Raw genomic sequence first — 26,915 nt, forward strand, 5'->3', positions numbered from 1 at the left:
CTAGCTAAAATTAACTCCTTCAAATTTTTCAGCACAACTTGATCCTAAATGTAAGTTCCTTTGTTTTGCTTTCCTAGAGCTTGCAGTAGGTGGGGGAAGGGAGATATAATTGTTCTCTTCCTAAATCTTCCTTCCTTTCTCCTTCCCCGGAGCAAAGGAGAAGAGTGAGGACAGAGGCCAAAGCGGAGAGGGAGGCAGAGGAGAACGGAGAGAGAAGGAGGGGAGAAGACTGAAGCGGTGGAGGAGGGAGGGGGGCGTGGGAGGGGGCTGCAGCGTGCAAAGGCGCTGAGGCGTCTGCGGCTGTGGCCTGGAGCCACCCACCTCTGTCCTCAGACACTCTGACCGTGAGGATGCAGTTCTGCCTGGACCTTACAAACAGCTACAACGGCGGTGGTGAGACTGAGCAAGACAGCACTACAGTGAAGGAGGGGGCAACCGCTAGCACAGGCGAAGAGTCCGTAGACCGTCGCAGTTTCGTACATTCTATTCTGGAACACCATCCAACTTTTGCATTTGCCACAACCCCGTCTTCCCACACCCACATTCCTCCTCCACGAGGGCGTGGTGGCCCCCGTCCCTGTGTGCACCCAGGATGCCCAGGGCCAGGATGACAGTCATCACAAGCCCTGCCCCTCCAGAAGCACCCAAGGCAAGGCCTGAGGAGGCCCGTCGGGGAATCACGTTTGCCATCAGAGATGTGGTACTTGGAGGCAACAGGACAGAACGGGGAAAGGCACGGATTCCGGAGCCTGGCGGGTCAGGCCCACAACCTGGCCGGCCTCCTACCAGAGATATGATCTTGGGCAAATTACTTCCTGCCCTGTTCCTCAGTTTCCCAGGCTGTAAGTTGGAGGTGATGCCAGTACCTGCCTGGGAAGTGTGTGGTGAGGATGAAGTAAGGAAACACACGGAAAGCCCACGGGAGAGCCTGGCCCACAGCACGTGCCATACGGAGTGCTGGTTCTTATTGTTTTACCACAGGAAAGGGCAGAGTCACAGAATCAAGCAGTTTTAGACCCCCGCATCTCTGAAGTGGGGGTTAACCCAGGCAAAAGAAGATGGCATTTGTGGAAAAGCAGGAAGCTCCTTCAGATGACGTGGGTCTCTCCTGATAGATTAGTGAGTCTAATACCTCATATTATAGGTGAGAAGGCAAAGGGCCAGAGATGAGTCGTTTGACCAGTTGCTACAGAACGAGGGCGGGGAAGGGAGTTTACAGAATAAAACCCAGGCTCTGAACTCCCTACCGCTGTTTGCCACGCTTACCCAATACGGCAATGAGTCTTTCTATTCCATGTTTAGTTTGACTACTTATTTCAGTGGTTTATTTAATTTGGTTTTTGAGATGATCTGGATAATCAGGGGAAGTCGTTTCAATATGAGGTGTCAAAAGTTTAATAATTATTTAGATGCTTTTGCAATTCATGTATATAGACAGATTTTCTAGACCATGGATGCAATGGGAAAAAATCCAGAGTCAACATCAATCTTTTCCTCTTTTTTTTTTTTAAGGAAGTTGGAGGGAGTCCTGACAAAAGCACAGAATATGGTTAGAAATGGTTACATGATCAACCATCAAAGCAGGGAGCCCACTCTTTATTTGTACACATGTGTTTTGAAGGTTCCCTGAATCAGAGGGCAGCACTGGGGCAGAACTGTGGGGGTGCCTGCTGAGAACTTATAGGTGTGTAGAAGCTGAATGGGCTTCCTCTTTAAAACACTTAGGTTACACTTTTTCTTTTCTGTCATTTTGAGTCACATAGCTATTCAATTTATGCATGTTGGCATGCAAAGGAAACAGGATAACTCAGAGGTTACAAAATAACTCCTTTAACATTGATCTTGATAGAATCCCAGCAGAGGAAAGGAAACTTTCAGCAGCCAGAACGGTCCTTTTAAATGGTAAGTCAGATCATGTCCATCCTTGGTCTAAGATGCTGTGATGATTCCCAAGTTCTTCCAAAGCCTACAAGGCCCTGTGTGGCCCAGCCCGTCTCCTCTCCGAGTGTCTCTCCCTCTCCCTCTGATCTCAGTGCTCCTCCTGCAGACCTGCGACAGTACCAGGCACATCCTCCCTTAGGCATCTCACAGGGGTTCCCCCTGCCCAGATCTCCACATGGCTAATTCTCTCACCTCCTGCAAGTCTTTGCTCAGACCTCATCTTCTCAATAAGACTCCCATTGAGTTCTGCAGCCTGACCTACTCTGCCATTCCCCCAACATTATCTCTGGTTCTTCTTTTTCCTTTTCTCCAGATCATTGGTCACTTTCTAACCTACAATGTGATCTGCTTTTTTATCACGTTTACTGCTCATTACCTCCTCTCCACTAGAATGTGAGTTCCAGGAAGGCAGAAGCCTTGTCTGTTTTGTTCTCAGGTGAATCGCCAGTGCCTGGCACCCAGAAGGACTCAATAAATCCTTGTCGGAAAAATGAGAAAGCTTGCTAAAGTGCTACTAGGGTGGCATGAGACTGAGAAATTAATGGCCTCCCTTTGAAGTACCTCTTTCTCCTTCCATAGTGCGAGCTTGCACCTCTCTCGCTGTCAGATCAGCTCCCTCCTTAGACCCAGGTGTGGTCATGTGCATGTCTCCTGGCAGTGGGGCAAGGCTGAAGTGCAAAGCCCACGGCCCCCACTCTCGTCCTGGCTCTTGGGAGGCGTTCTGGGGACAGCGCTCTGGGCCTGAGCTGAGATCTTCGTGTTCTGCCTGCTCAGGAAGAGGGTGTGCAGCTCTGACTTCTCGATGTCAGCCTGGGGCACTCACGAGAGAGTGACGCTTGGCCACCCCAGCTAAGGAGGAGCACCGCCATCCCTGCTCCCCGGTGGCAGCAGGGGCCCTGGTGTCTCCAAAGCTGGGGGCCCCAGGGGGGTTCATCCTGCAACACGGCGGGAGAGTCTCCAGCAGCCCCAAGCTATGAGCTGTGGATCCCGCCTCGGCCCTGCCTCTCCTGCCTCTCGCAGGAGTTAGCGTCTTGTTAGCGCCTCTGCCACGGCTGGGTGGGGGGCGAAACCCAATCTTTGGCAGCCTTGCTCATCTGGGGTTCCAGCCACAGAGGTGGTGAAACTCAGGGCGGAGAAGTCGTTTTGGATTGGAGTTATCCCTCCCGTCTCTAACTCCACAACTGAGAATCAGTGAGACGGCTACAAAATGGGACTCAACAAGGAAGATGAAAGGAATCATGTATTTCATAAGAAAGAGGGAAGGCTCTTCTTTCGGTCTTGCCCACCAACTCCTGCCATGTCCATGATCTCATCTCCAAAGACCTGAGGTTCTTATTTTTTTAATAGCCCATAATGACTTAATCATTCCAGCTCTGCCATTTGTTCTCATCTTTAAGTGCCAGATAAACACGTTGTATATTAAGGAGATAGCCTACATCCATGGAAAAACCAAAACAATTTGAGAATTTCTTAACAGTGATTCCTGTCTTACAATTAAAGCATGAAAGGAGGATAAAAGCGTTGCAATACTAACATGGTTTCCTTCTCAAGTTTCGTTTGTTTAGAAACTCAAACTTAAAAATTTAAATTTCAACCTGAGTGTTCACTCTTGCACTCGAAATCAATGTGCTCCCGAAGTCAGCAATTCTTAGCCAGCATGTGGGCTGCTGGGGAGCCTCAGGGTACCCTGAACCCTTAGCAGTGCTGCCGATCACTTTTTGCTCAGTGTGAAAACTCTATTTCTGCTGTGACTGGGCTTCAGGGGACTGCTGGGCCATGTGTTTGAGGCAGAACAGGAACAGCTGAGCTGAGGGCATACTCAGGGTAGGGGTAGGCCAGGATGGAGAGGGAAAAAGCACCCAGAAAGGAGACTCCACGTCTATGGGAACATGGAGAACACTGCCACATGAGTATGTGGGAGAACTCAGCAAGGGTGATGGCCAGGCAGGGATGGCCAAGTCAACAAGCCACAATCGTGAAGGCAATCTGGTCCCTCAAGGGTGCCATGAAAAGTCTAACATCAAAGTAAGACAGTGAGACTGAGAACCACCCCTCTAGCCTTTGATTAACAGGAAATGTTAACATAAGGAGAAAATTATGAGAAGAAATAGATTTTAAACCCTAATACATATCTTAAAGCTGGAATGTGATTCTGAAATTTGAGCCAAAGAGTCACTGGATATCAAAAAAAAATGCAAAAGCAAACAAAAAAAACAAACCAAAAAAGACACTGGATATAAGATAAAAACCAGAAAACATAAAAAAGATAAGGAAAAATAGGCCTTTGGATTAAAAAACTACAACAACAAAAAATGAACCAACAAAAAACCCACTTCAATCCCTGCGGTACATTACCTTGCAGCGAAGCCTCTAAGTCTTTCATGTTTTGATCTAGAAGCTGTGAAGGGAGGAATCCTGAGCCTGTCTGGGGCTTGGGGTCTGACTCTCCTGGGGCCAGAGTGGGCACTGACTCCTTCAGCCGATCGTCTCCAAACACAGCAGCCCACTCTTTGCTGAACTCGCCCTCTTCCAGGGAGGAGGTGTTGAAGATTTCACTCAGCAGCAGCAGGTCATCTTTGTCAGCACCTTCAGATTCCAGGGTCCCTGCCACTGGGCCCAGGCAAGCTGATCAAAGTAACAGAACGCAAAACACATCATCACCAACGGCCCAGGCCCTAGGGAATACATGTAGTGGGGGCGGGGATGGCACAGACTGGGTGAGGACTAGATTTTTTTTAAAGTTAATAAAAATATAAATGAATCCCTTTATAGCCTCTCAAGAAATTTCGGAATTAAATTTCTAGTCCCATTGAAACCAAGCAATACCCTGTGAGGGCTTCCTGGGGACAAGCCCCCCGCCACCCCATGTCCCCTGCCTCACTTGTAAAAAAAAACTTTAGCCTCCTAGGCCTTCCCAGAGTTCAAAAGAGCAAATTTAATCAGAGAAGTTAAAAAAAAAATACAAAAACAAAGGAACACAGTCAAACAAGACAAAATAATAATAGCTTAGCCATAAAACAAAGTCAAGGACCTTTAGTTCCTCCTCAAGGGTTATAGATAATATCCTGAGCCATATCCTTGAGTTGTTTTGAGATACTAAAACCCCCACCCAGTCGAGGAAGTTAACTGCATGCTGGCCACCAGCACGTAGACAGGTTGGAACCAGAAGGTTGATGAATGCGATTCCTGAAACATCTCCATGTTACCGCACCATCAACCAATCAGAGAATTATGTATGAGTTGATCAGACACCCTGCAAGCCACACTCCTAACTTTGCCTTTAAAATCCTTTTGTTAAAAGCCATCGTGGAGTTTGGGTCTTTTGAGCGTGAGCTGCCTGTCCTCCTCACATGGCCCTACAATAAATGCTGCACATTCCTTCACCACAACGTGGTGTCAGTAAATTGGTTTTGTTGCTAGTTGGGCCAGTGGACCTTCATCTAGTTCAGTAACACCATTCTCACTCATTCTCTCTCCTTTGAAGCACGTCTAGTTTCTGAGCCGCATTAGAATTTCACTGAAATAGTTTCTACAAAACTCTAGAGTTTTGATTTCTCCTTAATATAAAAGCAAATTTACCACCAGTACATTTCTCAGACATGAAACAAAGCCAGGATTGAAGGCATGTTGGAGATCTTAGTTCCTTGTCTATACAGCTTCCCAAATCTTCCCACACAAGCCCTGAATTCACAACCAACCCACCATGTGGCAGCCTGCCTGCCCTGCCATCCAGGATGAGGAGGGGAGCCTCACCACACCCAGACTGACCCAGGGAGACAGGGGAGCAGAGGTGTCAGGAAGTCTAACAATGACCGAGAAAGACATCCTTGCTTCCTGTCTCCTTTGCGGCACCCCAGCTGTATAAAGCAGAGGAAAAGTGGGTCTGGTTTGCCTGAGGGCAGCAGTGAAAGAATGACAGGAAAACAGGGCAAATCACACACTAGAGGAGGAGCTTCACAGGCCAAAGACACAGCCCTGGAGGGTTGGAGTGAGCACCGGACCGGAGGAGAGACTCCGGACCATCCTTTACTTGCTGTGTGACTTCAGCAAGACCCTTAACCCCTCTGGGCCTCTGTTTTTTCATCTATAAAATGACACTACTAATGCCCGCTTGAATATCATCAGGAAGATCAAAACAAATACACCTTAAACCTCATTGCTGGTCCAGAAGGAAGCCTCTACAGAAGAGATTCATCCTCACAATATGAACACTGACAAAATCAGCAATCATCTGGTTTTGTGCTCACTAAATAGTGAGTACAAGTAGAATGGGGGCATTGCTATCACAAATCCCATGACCTTTCAATGAGTTTTCTACACATTTTGAAAACCAAGAATTGATGGTTTTATTAACTCTGGCTTTGTTAAGGTGTCTAATTGCTGCCTGGAAAGTACAAACATTTTTGTTGTCAAGCCGTGAAGAGAAGGAACAATCATGATTTATATTTTCTCTGAGCTAGATGGTAATGCTGATACTGTCATATGAAGTGAGATTAACAGGTTTCCTTCAAATATATGAGATAATTTTTAAAAAGCCTTCACGTGAATTAGATAAAGCTCTTATCTCTGTCGGCTTTACGGGATCTGTTTTCAACCACACTTTATAGAAAGATCTGTAGATGGAGGGGATTTTGGATGTGCTGAGCAGACTGGCTGTACATCAGGGAGGGGAGGAGTCTAGGTACTCTCATATCACTGTGGTTTAAAAATAGTGGCAGAATATCACTTTAATCGGACCACTGTCTAATTTAGGCATTCTTCTTGTCTGTGTTATCACAGAGGTTTGCGTTAGGATATAGCCTGCAGGTGTGGTGGTAAGATGGGGAAAATGGCATTGTATTAAACAGGCTTCTGAGACAGTTCTGTAGCAACAGGGTAGTGCAAGAGCCACCTAGGCCTGTGTGTGGTGGGGGAGGCAGGGTAGGAGAGGGGAGACAGCTCACTGCCGTGAACAAAGGAAGGAACCTCGGCTGTGACAGGGTGTGTCCATCAACATGCATTTGGGCGTCCTTCCTCCCTCTCTCTGTCTCTCTCAGCATCACCCTTTTTACATATATGAACTTCACAAATCTCTGTACTTCCTACTTTCAGTTGGGACCTGAGTGCCCAAACCTTTTCTCAGGGTTTACTTTCTGGCCTGACTGAAACCAGATGATTGCTGAACCAAACCTCTTTTATTGGAACCAATTCAAGTCGATGTACAGACCCGAGAGAAACAGATGACTTTAAAGGAGCATTGGAAATTATATGCATTCCTCCCAAAGTCACTTTGCAGCCCTCTGCTGAGTCAAACCCTGGGGGAGCCTGTGCTGCTTTCATCTAGATGTCAATCTAGGGAAGATCATGACCAACTTTAGCAACTACAAATAATAAACTTGGAGAGGCTTTCAAAAATAACCAGGCTGGAAGAGCCCTATCTTTGTGTTTACTGTTTAGGTTTCATGTGATAGTATTTGGAGTAGAACTCGGTGAGTTTTGCTAAGTTAGCATCCCTTTCTTCCTCCTCTTTAGTTTCCCTTCGGGGAGACACTTTCTCCTCCTGATCCTGGTGAGATGCCACTTAAGATGCCTTGCCATTTCATGCCAGGTGGACGTGTGACCTAGGCTGGCCAGAGTCCTTCGTTTCTCAGGTGAGGGTGACTGGCTCAAGGATGGGCACACACCAGAGACTTCCTGAGTTTGGTATATGGAAGCTGGAAGGGAGAGGGGCTCTCTTCTTTGGGATTCTAAGTTCTAAAGATGCAGAGCTGAGGCTCTCAGTGATGACGGAACCAAACGGGGGGGGCAACAGCTTTAAGAGTTAAAGCATCCTGACAACACTGTTTAAGCCCCTGGATCCAGCCTTGCTTAATGTCAATCCACCGCTGCGTATCCTCAGGTACATGGACCGATATCCATACATTCTTTTATTTTCTTTTAATTTTAAAGCTAAACTATTTAGAGAAGGATTTCTATGACTTCCAACCAAATGATTCCCAGCTAATAATCTATCCTATCCAAAACTCAAATTTAGTGATTGAAATGAGAAAAGGACCCGTGGGGAGGATGATGTTGTCCAGAGCTAGTTCTGAATTGAGATTTAGTCTGGGGTCTACCGTTGAATGTGGCCTATTACTTAGTGTCCTGGTTATTTAACAGTTAAAGCAGGCTGTGCTGTGGATATTTTCTCTTTTAAGAAAACTTGTTAGCTAGAAGCAATGAAACTGACACTGGCTTGAATCAGAGAACAAGGAAACTTCCCAATTGTTGCCCTGATAATTAAGATACTTGAAATTACCATACATAACTTGTAAGAAAAACTTAATTACAAGCAGAAAAGGACAGGTTTAGGTCTGTAACCAGACAGGTCGAGACTTGAAAAATAACACTAGTCAGTTGGCTCTTAAGAATCATGCTATCATTTTCTTTGGAAATAATTCAACTCAACTGTGAGAAAAGGAGGACACAGAGATACGGTAAGCTATTTGAGAGAAGCCTGGTGAGAGCTAAAACTGGAGTCAGAGCTTCCGCCCCTGTAGACGATCAAGTATTGCTCCTGGTTTACAAAGCCCCATCCTGCCTTTGTTTTAAAGAATGAACAAAGGTGATGGAGATCGCAGGTACCAAATCCACAGATACTACTCCAAGCTCCCCTCATGCCCTTGCTGGCTCTCAAGTCTCTGTGTTTAATTTCCTATCAGTAAACCAACCACAGATATTACTATAAAAATAAAGGCCAACACATGTGACATACTCAAATTCTCACCACTTGTCCTCCAACTCTAGAGGACCCTTTATGCATTCCCTCTTCCTTTGCAAGGTTAGCCCTCCCTGTGCTCTCCCCATACTTGGGGGAGCCTGCTCTGCTCCCAGCATTATTTCAACTTCAGCATCTATGATTGTTCCTTCTCCAAGGCATTGTCTCCCTGACCTCAGGTGTGTGCACATCCTAATAATGTCAAGCTTCACTTGCAATTGCTGTCTCCCCCCACATCCCCCATCAAGTTACTGTTCTTGTTTCTTCTTCCTTCCACAGCCACACACTCTACTTTGTCACCACTCCTTTTTTGGTTGTCTGTAATCCAGCCCCCACCCCATACTGAAGTGGCCCTCTTGAAGGTTAACAGTGAGATCCTCATGGCAGATTCCAAGCCTCTTTTCTCAGGCTTCAACCTCTGTAGCACTGTGCACTAAAGCCCACTCTGGAAATGCTGTCATCTCCTGCAAGTCCCCATGAAGTGGCTCTCTTGGATGTCCTCCTAGCTCCTTGACAATAATTTCCCTGCTGCCTCTTCCTACTCTGGTTGCTCTTAAGATTTCCTCCTAAGCCATCATGTCTCTCTTCCCTACACTGTCTACACAGAGGATCTTTTTTTTATTCTCATGGTTCCAGTGTCACTTGGGAACATGCTCAAATCTTCATCTCCAATTCCAAGTTCAGATCTCATATCTCCATCTGAGTGAACTTGGATGACAAGTTCCTGCCTGGGGGCCCTTTGGGATTTGCCCACTGGCGAGCCTGCTGGCATTCTATGAAGGGCACCCTCCTGCTGTACACCTTTGCTCAATCAGCTGTGAGGTTACTGCTCCCTTCTTCCAAAAACTTCAATGGTCCCCTCTGACTCCTGAGTGAAGTAACACTCCTTATGGTGGGTTCAGGACCACTACAGTCAAGCTCTAAGGCAGCCCTTTCAGAGGCTCACCAACACTGTATTCAGGGAAGCCTATGATGCAGCAAAACTCCTCTACCTGCCATTCCTCAAACGTGCTTTCCTGCCTTCCTGTCTAGAAACCTGCTGTTTTCTCCCAGTGAGATACCCAAAGAGTAGAGTCATACTCAACTGAAAGGGATCTTATAAATCATCTCCTACTAACTCATTTTACAGATGAGGAAGAAGACACCCAGGCTAATTTATTAGTTAATTATTTGGCTGGGGAGCCCTGGCTCACAGGTCATGTGTTCTCAGTGCAGCACACTGCTTTCATTTCAGAGCCTATTAAGGATCTCATATAGAAACAAACACTTAAGTTTTTGTAAAATTTTAGGGTTTCTAAGGTCATACGTCTCCACTGGCAGCTAGGCAAAGCTCTCAGCTCCAGGCACCACGGCAGAATGGCCGAGATGACAGACCCACTCAGTGTGCTTGCCCTGCCTAGCTCAAGGGTTGGAAAATAAAACCCCTATGCATCTGGGGAAACATTCCCTAAGGACACTGATTCTGACCCAATGAGTGAAAACTGACATTCAGAGGAAGCTCTCAAGTTCAGACCGAGTGTGGGTGACAGAAAGCTAATGTGGGGAATGGGTGACAGCCTACTCAGGTGATATTTTTGAAATCATGCCGAGTTTCATGACCTCAGCAGAAATTAGGAACACAGAAGATGGAAAAATAACTACATAGACCCAAAATGTGAGCACAGGAAAACAAGCAGATAAATGTCACAGAAGTTCCCTTCATCTGTGTGTGAAACAGGAAGACGCTCTGGTTTGCTCCCTGGTCCCCGCTCTCAACAGTATGACTCATTGTAAAGGCCGCACGCTTGAAACACACATGAAAAACCCCGAACACCAACACTATCCTCATATCACCCAAAAGACAGCATGGGGGGAAAGATGGGTAGAAAACCACCTTACAAAGCTGTCGAACAAGAAAAAGAGTCTTCATTATAAAAAAACTCGGGTAACAAATTGTGCTTGTTTGGAATTCAAGAATACCGCTTGTAAAAACTCCCTTCTGGTGAAAAAAGATGTGGATAATAATAGCAGATGGAGGAAAATCCACCCTGCCCACTCTCTGGGACACATATACCCCCCCGCCCCACACTCACACACACCAAACAAAAAATAAAACAAAAAACCCCCCTCCCCAATCAGAGAAAAACAACAACAACAACAATGCTAGGTCCTGAGTAGGCACTCAAAAAACACTTTTTGATGATACCCAAGCCTGTTCCTCCTTTATAGCATTAGAGCTTAACAAACAAGCAATCTTACTGGAAAACCTGACACCTGGAGCAGGGGTAAATCTACATAGAACACTATAGACTATGAGGTGATCATATAAGAACAGTATTTGGTTTTAAAAGTGCACCATTATCTCATGAAAGGAACCACGCCAGCACTTTTCTCCCTCATAGACTGAGGGAGACAGGAAGAAGGGAAAGTTTGTGAGAAAAGATAAGGAGCTTAGTATTTGCCACATGAGTGTGAGGAAGCAATTGGATCCCTAGTCGCTATATATATATATATATGTACAGGAGACAGTTCTGAATGACTGGGCAGGACCTGGGTGCAGGGAAGAAACCTGTATTACTGCTACGGGCTAAAGCTTCTCACTCAGACCTATGGGAGCTACTGAGGGAGTGTCTCCATCATTCTGATACTGGGCCAGAATTTATAATCGCAAGTCTGGAAATGGAAACCAAAGAAGCAGCCGAAGACATTTTCATTGTGATACAAACAGTTACAACATTTTACAATTGGTTCAGTTAGTCTTGTCCTGGAAAGGGATCTTTTAGGTAAGGCCAAGTTAGGACACTAAGGTGAGCTGAATTCATGTTACTCTCTTCTGCTTTATTCCAGCACTTTCTATTCAGTTATCTATCTGAGAGCTCTTTTTCTTGGCCCAACTTTGAGGAACACAAGACTTCTACAGGTTATAACTCGTGAAATGAGGCTAAGGACTGTCACATGTGGTCACAAGGTGATTTCAGAGCTACTTTCAAGTATCTCAAAATGTCACTCAGTTTCTTTTTCAGTTGCAACGTTTGTATAAACTGGCCAAATATTGGTTTTCCATTACATTATCTGTTTAGTAAGAGAAAACACTTTTCATCACAACACTGAGTTGGAGTGATTTTCTGGGCCACGGCTCCTGGAGAAATTGTGTCCTTGCTGTTGTCAGAAGCGGTCTGCGCTCTGATAACACTGTACCAGGGCTTAGCCATGCCTTGCCTAAGAGAATCACCACTGGGAGTGAACTGGCCCCCAAGCAGCGGGGTGCTAGAGCTGACAGCACCCCAGTCCTATAAAGTCAGCCATCCCTGGATTAAGCTCTTTTTATTTCTTGATTGTTTAATGTCTTAAATATTATAATCAGTGTTTTAATTCAGAATTTGGGCCTTCTGGCCGTTTTCCGAGGGGCACACATTTGGAAGTCAACTAATTAAGAGTGTTCTTTTCTTCCATCACCGCAAGTTCCCTGTACACTGAGAGAATATTTTTACACTCACGGCCGTATGAATTTTTAAGCTGATGCCACCCCAGGGGCTGCAGACAGCAGAAGAGGGAGAGAGAGGGAAAGCACGGCGTGTGACTCAAGGAGGGCTTTGTGGGTTTGCAGTGATAAAGAGAAAGGAGACATTATGGGACACTGCATTTAACCAAGAAAATTTGTAAATCAATTTTTCTGCCTGAGAATGAGTACACAAATTGAGGAAGAACACATTCATCTCTTTATCTTCAGAATTAAATTGAGTGCTTAGAAAAAAGTATATGAGCTGCAATTCTATGAAACAAAGATTGTAACTATAAACCAACAAAGTGTGGAAGCTGTCTTGAATAAGTAGAAAGATATCAATCTTATTCCAACATACCTTGGCATATGCGTTGGAAGAAGGCCGTGAAAGTGAGCCTGTATCTGGGGCAGTTAGCATTTCTGACTTAATTCTGAGAAGAAATGCATGGCTACTGGGTTAGTGTTGTACCATTATGACCAAGTTTACAAAGGCAAAATCCAAAACCAAGAACCCTTTTTTGGAAGACGCAGGGAAACATGAGACTGTAGATTCAAATGTGCTTGTGTCTGTGTAAAGAAACACTGGAAGGAGGCAGTAGGGGATGGGAGTGTTGGAACAGAGAGGAGACTGGGCAGCAGCAGTGGGAGTGAGGGGTTTGGTTTTGTTTTTACTGTATACATTTTGATTATCATTTTGTTTTCTCTGCACCAATGTGAATATACCACCTACTCAAAAATTATGTTTATTAACGAAATTAAATAGGAGATAATAAAAGCAAAGAGCAACTATAAAAACAAGAGGTTGGGAATAGGAGAAATCATATTCCTATTACAGTAAGCTGAAGCTTATGTATGACTGTAAATAATTTGTTAGATGTTAAGACTTGCTAAGGGCTTCCCTGGTGGCGCAGTGGTTGAGAATCCACCTGCCAATGCAGGGGACGTGGGTTCGAGCCCTGGTTCGGGAAGATCCCACATGCTGCAACTAAGCCCGTGCACCACAACTATTGAGCCCATGCGCCTAGGGCCCGTGCTCCGCAGCAAGAGAACCCACCATAATGAGGAGCCTGCGCACCATGATGAAGAGTAGCCCCCGCTTGCATCAACTAGAGAAAAGCTGTGTGCAGCAACGAAGACCCAACACAGCCAAAAAATAAAATAAAATAAATAAAAAAAAAGATTATTAAAAAAAAAAAAAGACTTGCTAAAAGTAGGTGGTGGGTACCTATGACTTGGTATTATCTTTATCTCACCTTTGTAAGACTGAACTATTTCCCCCTTCAAAAATTAATTTGTTCAAAAACACCTTTACTTCATCAAAATAGTCTATACTTAAGCCAGGGGAGAAATGTTTTTATGAAAACATAGGCCATGTAATGGCAATCTAAATTAATTATTTGCTTTTTTACTTTCATAACCTGGTGTGATTTCAGTATTTACAAATAAGTAGACGTTCTGATAAATACACATGGACATTCATGAAATATTGCACAGTGTGTTGCCTGGGATGAAAAATTAATAAGGAAAGCAGGTCTCTGCTCTCAAGTTTATATTCCTTAGCACTGGAAACTTTTTTTTTTTAAGCCCTGGAAACTTAATGCTAGAGTTGTGTTGCCTTTCCAATTTTGAAAAAACTTTAACCAACGTCCTCTGTTTTCCAGACTTTCTCCTCTCACACTCTGGGAATTAAATCCAAATCAAGCAAAGACTGAGTAGAGAAAATCATTGGCCCTAGGTAACTGAGGCCAGCAGGACGATCCTGGCCCACGTCTAGTCCTGTAAGAAACCTGTAAGACCAGGGCAGACTGTATGCCAGCCACCCAGGGCAAGGGATGCTCTAGAATCTGGCTGAGAATCTCAGGGGTTTTTTGGATCCACGGTAAATCACTAGACAGAAACCCTTTGTAGGATGGAAATCCAAGACCATGACCAAGCTGAACACACTCAACTTCTTAGGATCACTTAAGACTAGGCATGTCTTAGCCAAATCCATAGTTCTGGAATCTCCTGTGGAGGGTTATTTAGTAAATAATTTTAGGTCTGATAAATTTGGGTGTGGGAGCTAGCCAGGCAAGCTTTCCTTTTGCATGTAACTAGGGTTCAATGAAGATGAGCACAGTATATCAGCAGGGCAACATTTCTTTCTTTTTTTTACTATTAGATTATTCTTTTTCTGAAAATTGCCTAAATTCGTAAGTTATAATTTATTTATTTATTTTAAAAATTTTATTCATTTTTGGCTGCTCTATGTGTGGCATGTGGAATCTTAGTTCCCCTACCAGGGACCGAACCCATGCCCCCTGTAGTGGAAGCATGAAGTCTTATGGAACCACTGGACTACCAGAGAAGTCCCAGCAAGGCAACATTTCTAGTCCTACCATCTCAACTGCTTACCATTTGGAGAATGTCCCTGTGTCAGAGACGATGAAAGACCCTTTGCATACTTGATCTCCAATCCTGAGATATAACCCAGCAAGTGTGAAGCAAGTTACTTAAGGCCATAGAGATCATTTATAGGAGAACCACACTCAAGTTTATGTCTGTCTGATTCTGAAAGCCATGTTTTTTTCCTACTCCAGCATACAACCTCTGACATGATACTTTTTAGCTTTAGTAGTTTGAACATTATGTAATTACACTAAAGATGACAGATCTGCACATACTACTTGTGCTTGAGCGTATTTAAAGTCACTTATAAAGACAAATGACAGTCACCTAAAAATAATTGCTTGGGAATGCAAAGCTATTCAAAAGATAAAAATGACATTTTCCTGTATGTAACAACAGTATTTAAAATATTAAACAAATTATAACCCCAAAGAAATGCATAAATCTTACCACCTTCCTCAGGTTTCATGTCTAATAGTTCATCTGTAGTTTCATTAGAGAAGAAAGAAAAGAAAATTAAGTCAGTTTCATTTTGTAAGGAGTTTGAGTCAAATTACTAAAATTGAGTTGTTTTCCTTAATCTAGATTACCTGAGCATGCATTATGTGTAGACCTTTTGTCTAAGGCAGACAAAACACTTTTTCCATCTTCAGCTGTAAATATAACACATGCATTTGGTTATCACCAATTCAGGAAGGTGTGTGTGTTCGTATACTAATGCAGTGTAAGGGAAACACATGGCTTCAGGAAGAAATGGTATCCACAAACTCACTCACGTAGAAGCAGGGGTTCTCAGACGACATTTTATTCAAGCTTCTGGCTCTCAATGAATGCTGAGTTACCAGCCCTGAATCCGTGCTTTGTCTGGTAGAAAACTATAGGACACTGATCTAACAATTCTCCTTCCACAGACAAATGTGTGACTTAAGTACCTGATGATCAACTGATGGTGCTAATAAACCTCAGCCATGTGGGCATGGCTAAAATAAAGGGCAGATTCCTGGGTGAAAGCAGCCAACCTGTAAAGGCTACATTCAGCGTGATTCCAACTATATGACATTCTGGAAAAAGCTGAACTACGGAGACGGTAAAAAGATCAGTGGTTGTTAGGGGTTTGGGGGAGGGAAAGATGAATACGTGAAGCCACGGGGGGGTTTAGGACAGTGAAACTATTCTGTATGATACTGTAATGGTGGATACGTGTCATTACACATTTGTGAAAACCTACAGACGGTACAACATCCGATGTAAACTACGGAATTTGAGTTATAATGGTAATGATATTTCAATGTTGGTGTATTGATTGTTTACCCTGGTGGCGGATGCTGCTAATGGGGGTGGCTATGCATGTGTGGGGCAGTGAGGACATGGGAACTCTTTGTACCTTCTGCCCAATAAAGTGTGTGTGTGTGTATATGTGTGCATGTGTGTGTGTACACACAATAGAACAGCCTTAAAACTCTGTTTGCTCATACATACTTTAGACTTTCTACAGGTCCCAGAATAAAAGACAGAAGGCACTTTATTATAATGGCTTCCATTCTACGTATATATAAAGCAAGGTAATCAACATTCACAATCTCAAAATATTATGCAACTACCATGAGCAAGTGAACATACTGCACAAAGAGGAAATTTGATCCCCCTGTATTGTCACATGTTGTATAAATATATGATTTATATTGATAGGTAATTTGAATAGAAAAATAACAAACTGGAGTCTACATTTTCCCAAAAAATAAAATTTTTCTATTCAATTACTTCGATTCTCACAGGATTTGTGCTGCCGGCCCTGCAAGATCCAGAGGCTGGAGGGTGTGGATCAATACGGTCAGAGATTCTTACACGGTCAGCCTGCCTCTCTGCCTCCTTCGACCACCTCCTCCCTCCTTCACGCTCTAGAACGTTGTTCCTCTGACCTTCTCCTGGTCCTCCTTGGCTCAGTCTTTGCCCAGGCTGTTTCTTTTGCTTCGACAGGTCTCGCAATAGCCTTGACTTAGCCAGTTCCCTGACGCCCTCAAACAGGTGAGGTCTCCCTATCACACATGCTCATCGCCCTGTAGCTCCCCAAGTTAGAGTCACCCAGGTACTTGCGTAATTGTTAGGTTACCACCTAACTAATGCTTCCCCTTTTGACTGTAAGCCCCATCCTGGAAGGCTCTACCGCTGTATGCCCAGAGCCCCATGCTGTGCCCGCCACAGAGGTGGCTCTCCATTAACATCTGCTGAACAAATGAACAAGTACGTGAGAAAGTGAAGGCATCCAAGTATGAGGGGATGACATGAAGCCAGGCTGTAGAGGCAAAAAGGTGACAGGTTTTTTTTTTTCCTGTTGAAAGACAGATGGGGGAAAGCAAAAGAAGCAGTCAAATGGGAGAAGAATAAAGTAGGTGACGCGGTTGGAAAAGTAGGAAGGAAGATGGAAGGAAGACAGAACGTGAAGGGAGAAGATGGAAGAGAGGGTGCACTCTGCCTCCTCCTGTCTCCTGGAAAGGCTGCCCCAGCAAAGGGTGGAGGCAGATATGTCCCGGGAGGGCCAGGCGGAACAGGGCGTTGGGGTAATTTTAGTTCTCGTCATATCACCTATAAAACGTTCCCCTGTGTCTCTAAGAATTCGAGTCCCAGTGAAAGGCTCAGCTTTCCATCCCATGAGTTCCAGCACACTTTACCCTATCCTGTGCTCCTTATGAGAGAACCACCAAGGAAAGAACGGGCCACGATGGCAGGAGGCAGGGAGAGCTGACAAGCCCTTCACAGCACACTGTCTGGTCCACCGGCACTCTGATCCCTCTTCTGACCATACAAGGGTCAGTGAGCCCGAGGGATCTGGTGTTACTCAGTACAGAGCAGGCCCAGGAACCACCTGGAAGAGCACTGTCTGAGCTCTCCCATCTGTTCCCAACAATGGCCAATACCCACCCCACGACACAGCAAAAATCAAATTCCCCCAATGTCATCACGTAATCTCATTACAACTATCTCTCTGTGGCCCAAATGGCAGTTACAAATCTCAATGGTAATAGCAGAAATGTTATCACCTGTTGTAAAAGAAATAGCTCTCCGTCAAGTCTCAACTGTGAGCGTCCCTGACAGGCTACAGGTGAAATGACTAATGATGCTGTTTTTCTGGTGCAAAATATACAACCTCTCTCAATAATGCTATAGGGTCAACAGCACTGATATTTGATCATTTAAAACTAAAACGATAGGAAGTAAATTAATACAGAATTCTCGCAATTGGAAAAAAAAGGTCTAGAAGGAGTTTGCCAAAAAAGAAAATGAGCTAGCTGTTGTGCAGCAGTATTTCAGAAGCAATTCTAAATAAAAATCGAAACTTACTCTTAAAACTCGAGGATTCCTTGTGCTGGTTTTCATCCTCTAATGAAATTAACCTTAAAATTAAAAAACAAAGTTTAGTAATGTTGTTCTGAAAATGTTATACTTATGGTAGAGCCAGATTTTCTGTACAATATCTATTATTGCATATACACACACACAAAATATGAACATGGAGTCATTTACATGCTATACATTTTTGGAAGAAGAAAAAATTTGCTGGCTCTCTTCTGTCTCTGTATTAAAGCTGGTTAGTAGCATCTTAACATCTGAATTTGGTTTCATGCTGAGGCACACATGCTGTAAATATCTAGGAGGGCAGTTAGGCATAACAAAGACAGATACGGCTAAAACTGATGTTAAAAACATAGTGAAAAAACTGATGGACAAAGAGGTGTTTATTCTGATTCCTGGAGTTACAGGAGAGGATACCTCAGGAGGTCAGCTAAGTCACATAAGGCTGAAAGCAGGACGCTCTCAAATCCACAAGACTATCGCCTGCTGAACTCCTACTATTCGCGGGTAAGGCGCATCCAGATACATCACCACCCTGAGACTCAGCTGGTGCCTCTGAATCCCCTCCTGGCACAGTGGGTCACTTTACTTGCCATTTCTAAACAAAATTCATACTCGTTTTCATTGTCATTTAAAACAGTTACTGAGTTATACTTCTTGAGCTTTAAAAAAGGAAGTACTAAAATAATAAATAAATACGAATTAATTAAAACTGATCAACACAATCTCTGAGTAAAAGCTAATGCTTTATTTTGATTGCAGTAACACATGAGGTGAAAAGAAGGTAACAGAACTCACCCCAGGTCCTGCCTCTAACTACACCAGGGGCCATGAGCAGTCCCTTAACCTCTCTGAGCCCCGCTTTCATCATTTACACAACAGGGAAATGCCTACATTGATCACATGGAGGGTTATCATGAGCATGAATTGAGATAACATGAACAAAGCACCTGGCATTGTGTTTCCTACACAGTAGGTGCTCACTAAATGGTAGCTAGCATCACCATTACTACCAGGAATAGGTGAAACTGCTTAACCCTAAAATAGTCAATTGTACTACATTCAGAGCACACTCTACAGTCGTTCCTACAGTGAAAAATTGTCTTTGTCCTGCACTAAGGAAATTGTCTAGTCTTTGCTTTAAAATTAAAGAGGGCTACTATTGGCAGTAAATATTTCCATCAGACAAAAAAGATATATTTAAAACCTTATTTAGAAACACAGTAAAAATGGAAGCGTGTTTTACCACAAGATTGTCATTTAAACTTTTTTGTGTGGAAAAGGCAGAGCAAATGGAGGTAAGGTGATCTACTTTGCTTTCCTGGGCCAGCCGGTTCAAGATTCACCCTGTTCCTGTGGGCCATGATATCTCAACAGAAAAAGACACAGGTTCCCATTTCAACCTCCTCCTTGCTGTAGGAGATTAGGTATCGTGCACCATCCATGCTGAAAGGATCATTTCAGGGCTTAAAATGACTGGTGGTGCCTTCTCGGTAAAGAGGCGAGAAATGAAGATGGAGAGTCACTTCCTGCACTCAAAGCCACTCTCTGCTTCACAGAGGAGAAAACAGAAGGTCTGCATGCAGAAAACAAAATGTCAAAACCCAGCACTTGTGTATGATAACACCTGAGTACTATATGTTTTGTGAGGCAGGTTCACAGATTATTTCCTTCTATGAGAGAAGAGCCGGGGATTTCCCATCTAGGACAGGATCTTGCAGGTGATGGTGACGAAAGGAACAGATGGGGTCCACAAACCCCAGACAGCAGGAATCTGGGGCTGAGGCCAGGAAGCACTGGGGACCTTTGTCCTCTCTTGTCCCACAAGCTGCCCTTCCCAAGACCCCAGAAATGAGTCTCTTCTTGGGATGAGTCCCGGCCTAGCAGGAATATGTGTGGGGAGGAGTCTGGCCTCCATTTTAGTACATCTACTTGGAGAAGTGAGGAAGTAAAGCAAGCACCCTGTGTCGGAGACTCGGCCAGCGAGGACGGTGCTGCCCTTACCTGTGGGAAGAAAGGTTTGCCAAGAGAAGGAGCCCTGACTTACTGACTTGGCTCCTCCACTGAGGCCTCTGCACTTTCCTGCTGGGCCATCCTCTTCCTTTCTTCTTTCTCAACCAGCTTTTTCATAGGGTCTTGTAAGCTCTTGAACAGGATAATGGAAAAGAAAACAAAAGAAAAAGAAAGGTCAGTTAAAAACTCAACTGCCACTGGTCCCAGTAATCAAACCTTGAATTAGAGGTTTAGGGAGGTAACCTTGAACCAATCAAGTTGACAGGAATGAAATTTTATATGTTCTCAGACCCATCCAAGAAATACTAGCTTATAAAGGAGAGTTGTTTTGCCACTAGATTTATGTTTTCCCTGTTGTGATAAGTTATTCAGAAGAAAGCCTTTTGGCTATTGCTAACTTTATTTTCCATCTTTCACAGGCAGCTAAGATAAACATTCTGTTCTGCTTGCAGCCCACACACTGACAGAGTAGAAGCTTTCTCTCCCCCAAAGATGAGACAATTTTATTTTTAATTTTGTTTGCTATTTTGCAATCTAAAACAGCTTATTTAAAAAAAAACAAAAACAAAAACCAAAAACAAGAGAAAACAGACCCTTTCTTTTTTCAAACCCGAAATAGTGGCTTAACATATTCTGACAAGTTAACTCCCACGAGTGGACAGAGCAGGTGCATCCAAATCTTTGTAGATTAAAAATGGGTGAGAGTCTTTTTTTGGCATGTAATTTCCTTGAGTGACTGTTCTTAAGGTTTATTAAATATTTAAGGGAAGGTTTTTTTTGTTTTTTTTTTTAAAGCAAGTGCCTAGGAACTGTACACCAATGACAAAGCCTGAAAAAGCAAAGCATTCCTGTAACAACTGAATAATGAGTTATACAAAAAGATCTCTATTTCTGGCCCTAATTATAATACAAACACAAAAGAAATATCTCAAGATACTTATCCTGCTTATATTCTTAGAACTATTAAAATCCAAGTCCTCATCCTTTGAGTCTTTACCTCTCTGCTGCCATCTCTCTCCTTTCCATCCTTCAATGTTCTAGTATGACACACACACACAGAGGAGGAAGTAACTGTTCACATGCCAACTCGGACTGATTACGGATGGCTGACCGGAGGGCTGGGTGAAGATGGTCTGAAGGCCGAGCCTCAGCAGAGCAGAGCTGAGACTGATTTTGGTGTCTGCCATGGACACCAGATGGACACTGGTGTCACCCCTTCCTGCAGAATAATTTTCCTGTAACACCCAGGCCATCATGTTACCCTTTTCCTCAAGAACCCATAGTAGTTTCTTATTTCTTTCCATTCTAGTCTAAACTTCTCTGACCGATTGAAAAGATCTTCTAAAATACGGTCCTATCCTACTCTTCCAGATGTCTTCCCACCAACCTCACCTCCCTCCATCAATTAGGCTTCTCTCCTCATGGTCTCCTGTGTGCTAGTTGCTCCCTTCCTATCTTTGCTCATTCTGCTGCTTTAACCTAAAAAGCTCTCTCTGCCTATCTGTCTATCCTCAAAGTCTTATCAGCCTTTGCAAAGCCCAAACCAGTCACTACCATTTTCCACAAAGCATCATTCACTGAGCATGCCAACTTCAAGAAAGTCCTTTCATCTCCAAACTGCATTTACAGTTTTATTAATATTTCATTGTACATATCCTGTATTATGTTTTGTTTCTTAAAAACATTTTTTAAACTAGAAAAATAATAAAACCACATGTAGAATGTTTGGGAAGTAAAAAAAGGAAAAATTACTCATAATTCCATTTCCCTAAAAGAGTGAGTAATTATTTTCATATATTTCCATTCTGGTTTTTTTTATACTCATACTACTTATATAATTGGAATCCTTATGTATATAGTAAATATTTTTATAGAGTAGATGTCCTCTTAACCAATTTAATCTATGTAGATTTTCATAATCAAAATAATTACAGTGCAGAATATAAAAAAGATTTTATGTATTGTTTAAATATTGTTTAAATATTTATATTGAATTAAAAAATATAAATGTGCATTTATTTGCCAATATTCTAATGCAGGGCTAAATGTTCTCTTTGAATATATGTCCCCTGATTGGGGTTCTGAAGCATCTTCTTGCATAAACCACATTCATAAAGCACTGCCATCATTTTTAATGATTCCCAATTTCTGGATATTTAGATTAGTACACACAGTGAGCGAACCGTGTTTGAGCACATACCCAGGGCTGGGTGCTGTTTTGGGTGCTGGGGATACATGGCACACAAGACAGACAAAATTACCAGCTAGTGATGGGTCCAGGCAGAGAACTGCAATAGAAGCATACAAAGTGATCGGGTCATAGGTAACAGGTAGCAGGAAGGTCCTCTCTCAGAAGTAATATTGCAACTAAGAGCTAAACGGCAGGAAGGAGCCAGCCACATGCAGCTCAGGGAGACCACGGGCCCCAGGTGCAAAGGCCTGGAGGTGGGAACAGTTTGGCTTGTTTGGGCTGTAGAGCAGTGGGTAACAGGACAAGTCTTAAAAGAGCGGGATAAAGAGGTCAACCCGGTCACCCAGGGAGAGTGTTCCTCTACCCACCTCCCTCCGTATTTAACATTTTGCCCCATTAGTTTCCTCATACTCTTTTGCTCTTTCTGTCTCTACGTATGACAACTAAATGGAATTTATGATCCTTGGCTGGAGGGGGAAATGCTATGAAGGACAGCGTTGGGACAAATGAGGCAACAGGAATACAGACTGTAGTATATTAGTAGTCTTGGTGTTCTTGATATATGTACACATATATACACATACCCAAAAGCATCTGGTAGAAGCTGGGCACACGTGTGTGAGTGTATTTTGGAAATGTGCAACCACAGGAGGCGTTCAACAGATGTCAACGACTTACTCTTTTCAATTGAGCGGCCAATTGCGGCACTGTATTCACACACACACTCTCTCTCACACACACACACACACACACACACACCCCTTCCAGCAGCTGTATTCTCCGAAGAGTGGTCCAGCCCTCGTCAAAGTGAAGCCAGGAGAATTTTCAGCCAAGGCTCTGATGGCTCCAAGTCTCGCTTTTAGATTCTGTGGCACTTGCTCAGGTCTCCCAGTTTGCTCAGTTATCTCCTCGCCGCGCTTCCTTTGTATCAATCAGCACCGGCAGGGCCAGGACGGCTGCTCTCAGCCGGCTGTGTGTGTCGAGCTGCCACAGGGCTCGCCTAAGCCCCTGAGATGCCCTTGACAGCTCCACGGTTATCATCCCTTCTGTCTCCAGCCTGACCTCCCCTCCGAACCACACTCCAGAAGCTCTCAGACAATCCCTTTGTAATGTAAACCACTTATTCCTTCTTTTCAACCCCTGCCCCTGTGGGGCCATTAGCAGGGACTCAATTGTTGGCTCCCTGTCACCACGATCACAGTTAAGTCACTATTGTGCTTCACCAACAGGATGGTTGCAGTTCCAATTGCTACTTGAATTTATTATTAATAATTCCTGTGACAATCACTCCTTTCTTCCTGCTACTACCATTGTCCTTAAAGCAATGTGGTTGTTGCCACTCAAGAGAGGCGCTATGTATTATGAACTTGTTGGTGGATAAATCAATGTACGTAAGGTTAAACTGCAAAAATTAGTGCTCATTAGCCAAGAAATTCAAAGGCTAGGGGAATAATATGAAAAGGCTTATAAAATCATAAGCAAAATTAATACTGAGCACATGGGCTGATTTATTAAATATTAAAATTTTGAACTAAGGGGACCCGTGTGTGTGTGTGTGTGTGTGTGTGTGTATCTTTACTGAGATATAATTCATATACCATAGAATCCACTCATTTAAAGTGTACAATTCAATAGTCACAGTTGTGCAATCATTACCACAATCAATTTTAGAACATTTTCAGAAGGCATCTCTTGAAGCAAGAAAGAGTTTTCGAACAAACTAAGCTATATGTTCCTCTACAGAGCAAGGCAAAAAACCCCGCACCACCACATATGGAACTTGTTTCTTACAAACGATGGTACACATTGAAGATATAAAGAGGCTTAGGCTTCCTAGGTGGCGCAGTGGTTAAGAATCCGCCTGCCAATGCAGAGGTCACGGGTTTGATCCCAGTTCCAGGAAGATCCCACATGCCGCGGAGCAACTAAGCCCGTGTGCCAAAAAAAAAAAAAAAAAGAGGCTTAGAGGAGTTCTGAAACATTATGGAGGACAAATCACGACTGCCTTCTTCCCTCAAAATTAGTTCCTGGGTGTGACTGTCAGATACAGGATATTCTACATGGTGAGTCACGACTCTTTCCAAGGTTTGATTATAAAGGCCCAACTGGGGGCAAGAGCGTGGAGGTGAATTCTTCAGATTATTTTAAAGTGCACAACTCAGCTGAAAACGCTTAACCCTGTAGCATCCTTAAAAGTCAGAGGTGACAGCATCTTCTGTGTGACATGAACATCTGCTCAGGCAAAATGAATCTAAGAGGCCTGCTGACTATACAGACAAGACAGCCATCAGATGGAAGCAGTTTGAATCACTGGCTGATGGAAGCCACCTTCAAATCCACATTCAGAAATAAACCGTCAAAGCACTCTGTTTCTAAACCCCAAACCCTCTAGGTCCTTCATTAAAATTCCTTGTGAAAATCACTATGAATTAGAAGCAATACAGCATCATATAAGACTGAAAGGTTCTCTGTGAAGGAGGGAATGTTTTTAGACCAAGTAACCTTTCTCTGTTAAGGCTGCACTGACATGCTAATAGTTTCCATCAATGCTTAAATGGTTTCAGGAAGCGCACACACAATATGTAAGATCAGTGTGACAGAGGAAACGTACAGACCGTGCTTGCCCGAGTGTCTCTGAAAGGAAACAGCTTAATATAATAATGGGAGTTACTACTTCCTGTATTAGGAAAATAAAAGCAACAGCAACATTCATCTGAATGAAAGCAAAACTACTCAGCAAAACAAATTTCACAGGCTAAAGGCCAGCAACCAGCCCTCATCTAACGACCTACATTTAATGTTTAACTTTGACAATTGGGTAACATTTCCTCTAAGCTTTAATTATGACTTTTAATTTTCTTAGGCTACTTCTCATTAATTACACGATATGTATATAAAGGTGCCAAACAATTGTTTATGAAAGGAAATAAAGGTGCTCAAAATAGCAAGGCATAGTTAAAAGATGCTGAACTCAGTTGGGTGTGTGTATATGTGTGTTTGTATAATTAGTAGCATGTGAGGAAATAAAAGCAGAGGCCATGATGATACGTATGAGCCACATAATTTATGGACATTTGGCACACAGGTCCTCCCCACCCACGCAGCTCTACATGAAGAACACAATCAGTCTAGGATCAGAAGGTACTAGATTATTTGAATTGTACTGTAGAACAAAAAACGTTAAACAGCAAAATTAGAGAGAAATAAATACAACCTATTCTTTAAAATAAGATGGAAAATTGGTACTGGGAAGGCAGTGTACTAGAAAGAGATGGACTTTGGATACAGTTCATGTAGTGCTGTGCCATGGAAAAGGGTCTTCATCCCTCGGGAGCCTCTGCTTACCCGTCAGAACAGAGGAGACAAGTAAACCATTCTTGGGACCTCGTGAGGATTAACTGAGATAACACTTTTGCAGAGTGTCAAGCTCATCGTAAGCACTCAAAACATGCTTTCTTATCAATGACTTTTAAAGATCGAAAAGATGTCTTAAGGGCTCATTTTGTGTTAGGTACTGCGCTCCATGTTTCGCACATCTCCCAAAACCCAGATAAACACTGGGTCTTTCTGATTTCCTGACACGGAGACTCAGGGGAGGTGAAGCAACTTGCTTAAGGCCATTCAACCAGTAAGAAGTAGAAACAATACTTGAATCCAGGTCTTTACAGTTCTATAACTAGTTAAGAAATTGTATTGAATAGCCACGCCAGGAATATTTACTGAACTCCCCTTTCATATGAAGGGCCAAGGAGATGGAGGGGACTTCATTCCAAATTCTAAAGGAAGGGTCACGGATTTCAGGTAGCCGAGGACTTAACATATAAAAGATGTCTTTCGCCTTCAAGCAAATACTTCAAAGTGCTATTTTTAATTGAAAGTTTATAGCCGTACTTTTTAAAGTGGCAATTCTGCTTTCTCTGCCCTCCTGCCTCGCACCACATGGCAGAGTGAAAAAAGCATGAGCATCCCTGTTCCCAGATCTACCATGTACTAAGCATGTGGCCTTGGACAAATTACTAGACCTTTCTGAGCTTCAGTTTCCTCATTTGAAACATGAGAACAAGAACAAGTATGCTCACTTCCCCAAGGCTATTTTGAGGATTAACTAAAATATATGCGCTTTCTATATGTCAGTGCTGAACCCAACAGTATTTTTCATTGTAAGACCCAACCGTGGTACATTAGAGTCACACGTACCATGACAAATTCTCCTAGACATGATTGCACTTCACCCTTAGCAGAGTGCCTGGCATAAAGCAACTATGCACACAATGGTAATATTTGTTTCCTTTTCCCTCAAGGAAGAGCTAGAAAATGAGAAGAGATGAGAGGTAGAGAAGCATCTATCTTACTATTGTGAACAGGGCCTGGGCTCCCGGCTCCCGGGAAGAACCCGTATCAGTCATCATAAGGCAAGGATGAATGAATGACCAGCCACGCTTAGGCTTGTCCACCTCAGATTTCAGTGGTGGCTGTGGTCAGTTCCTCTCCCCCTCCCTCTCCCAGTGACCTGGATGCATCCCAATTTGCTGTCTGCAATGATCTGGCCTGGAACAGCTTGGGGGAAAACATCATTCCGCTAAATGCTGTGTAAAGTAATGACACTGAGTGAAAACTTGAAAGTCTAAAAGGATATTCTGGGTATTCGCCATGAGTAATTGCCATGTTGGGACTGGCAACTAAAATTGCATTGCAGGGATATTTACCCAATTTTCATAAAAACTATTATGGCTTTATTTTCAAAGCAAGTAACTACAGAGCCATGTGGCTTGTCGGTAAATGTTCAAGAGATTAACTGAGAAATGTGGAGGTGG

At 43.4% G+C, this 26,915-nt stretch overlaps 1 protein-coding gene across 14 annotated transcripts in view; it reads right to left on the bottom strand.

Annotated features, from left to right (window-relative positions):
• The window catches only part of ICA1 (islet cell autoantigen 1), a 141,109-nt gene that overhangs the window by 8,116 nt on the left and 106,078 nt on the right, over positions 1-26,915 (bottom strand). For all 14 annotated transcript variants that reach the window (XM_057733170.1, XM_057733175.1, XM_057733174.1 and 11 more), the window contains 3 exons: positions 19,945-20,042; positions 17,886-17,938; positions 4,297-4,566 (listed from right to left, as the gene is read on the bottom strand). In XM_057733170.1, coding sequence (XP_057589153.1) covers positions 4,297-4,566; positions 17,886-17,938; positions 19,945-20,042 — 421 coding nt within the window. The remainder of the gene's footprint in view (positions 1-4,296; positions 4,567-17,885; positions 17,939-19,944; positions 20,043-26,915) is intronic.

This window comes from Hippopotamus amphibius, chromosome 4 (genome assembly GCF_030028045.1).
Source record: "Hippopotamus amphibius kiboko isolate mHipAmp2 chromosome 4, mHipAmp2.hap2, whole genome shotgun sequence".
Taxonomy (NCBI): Eukaryota; Metazoa; Chordata; class Mammalia; order Artiodactyla; family Hippopotamidae; genus Hippopotamus; species Hippopotamus amphibius.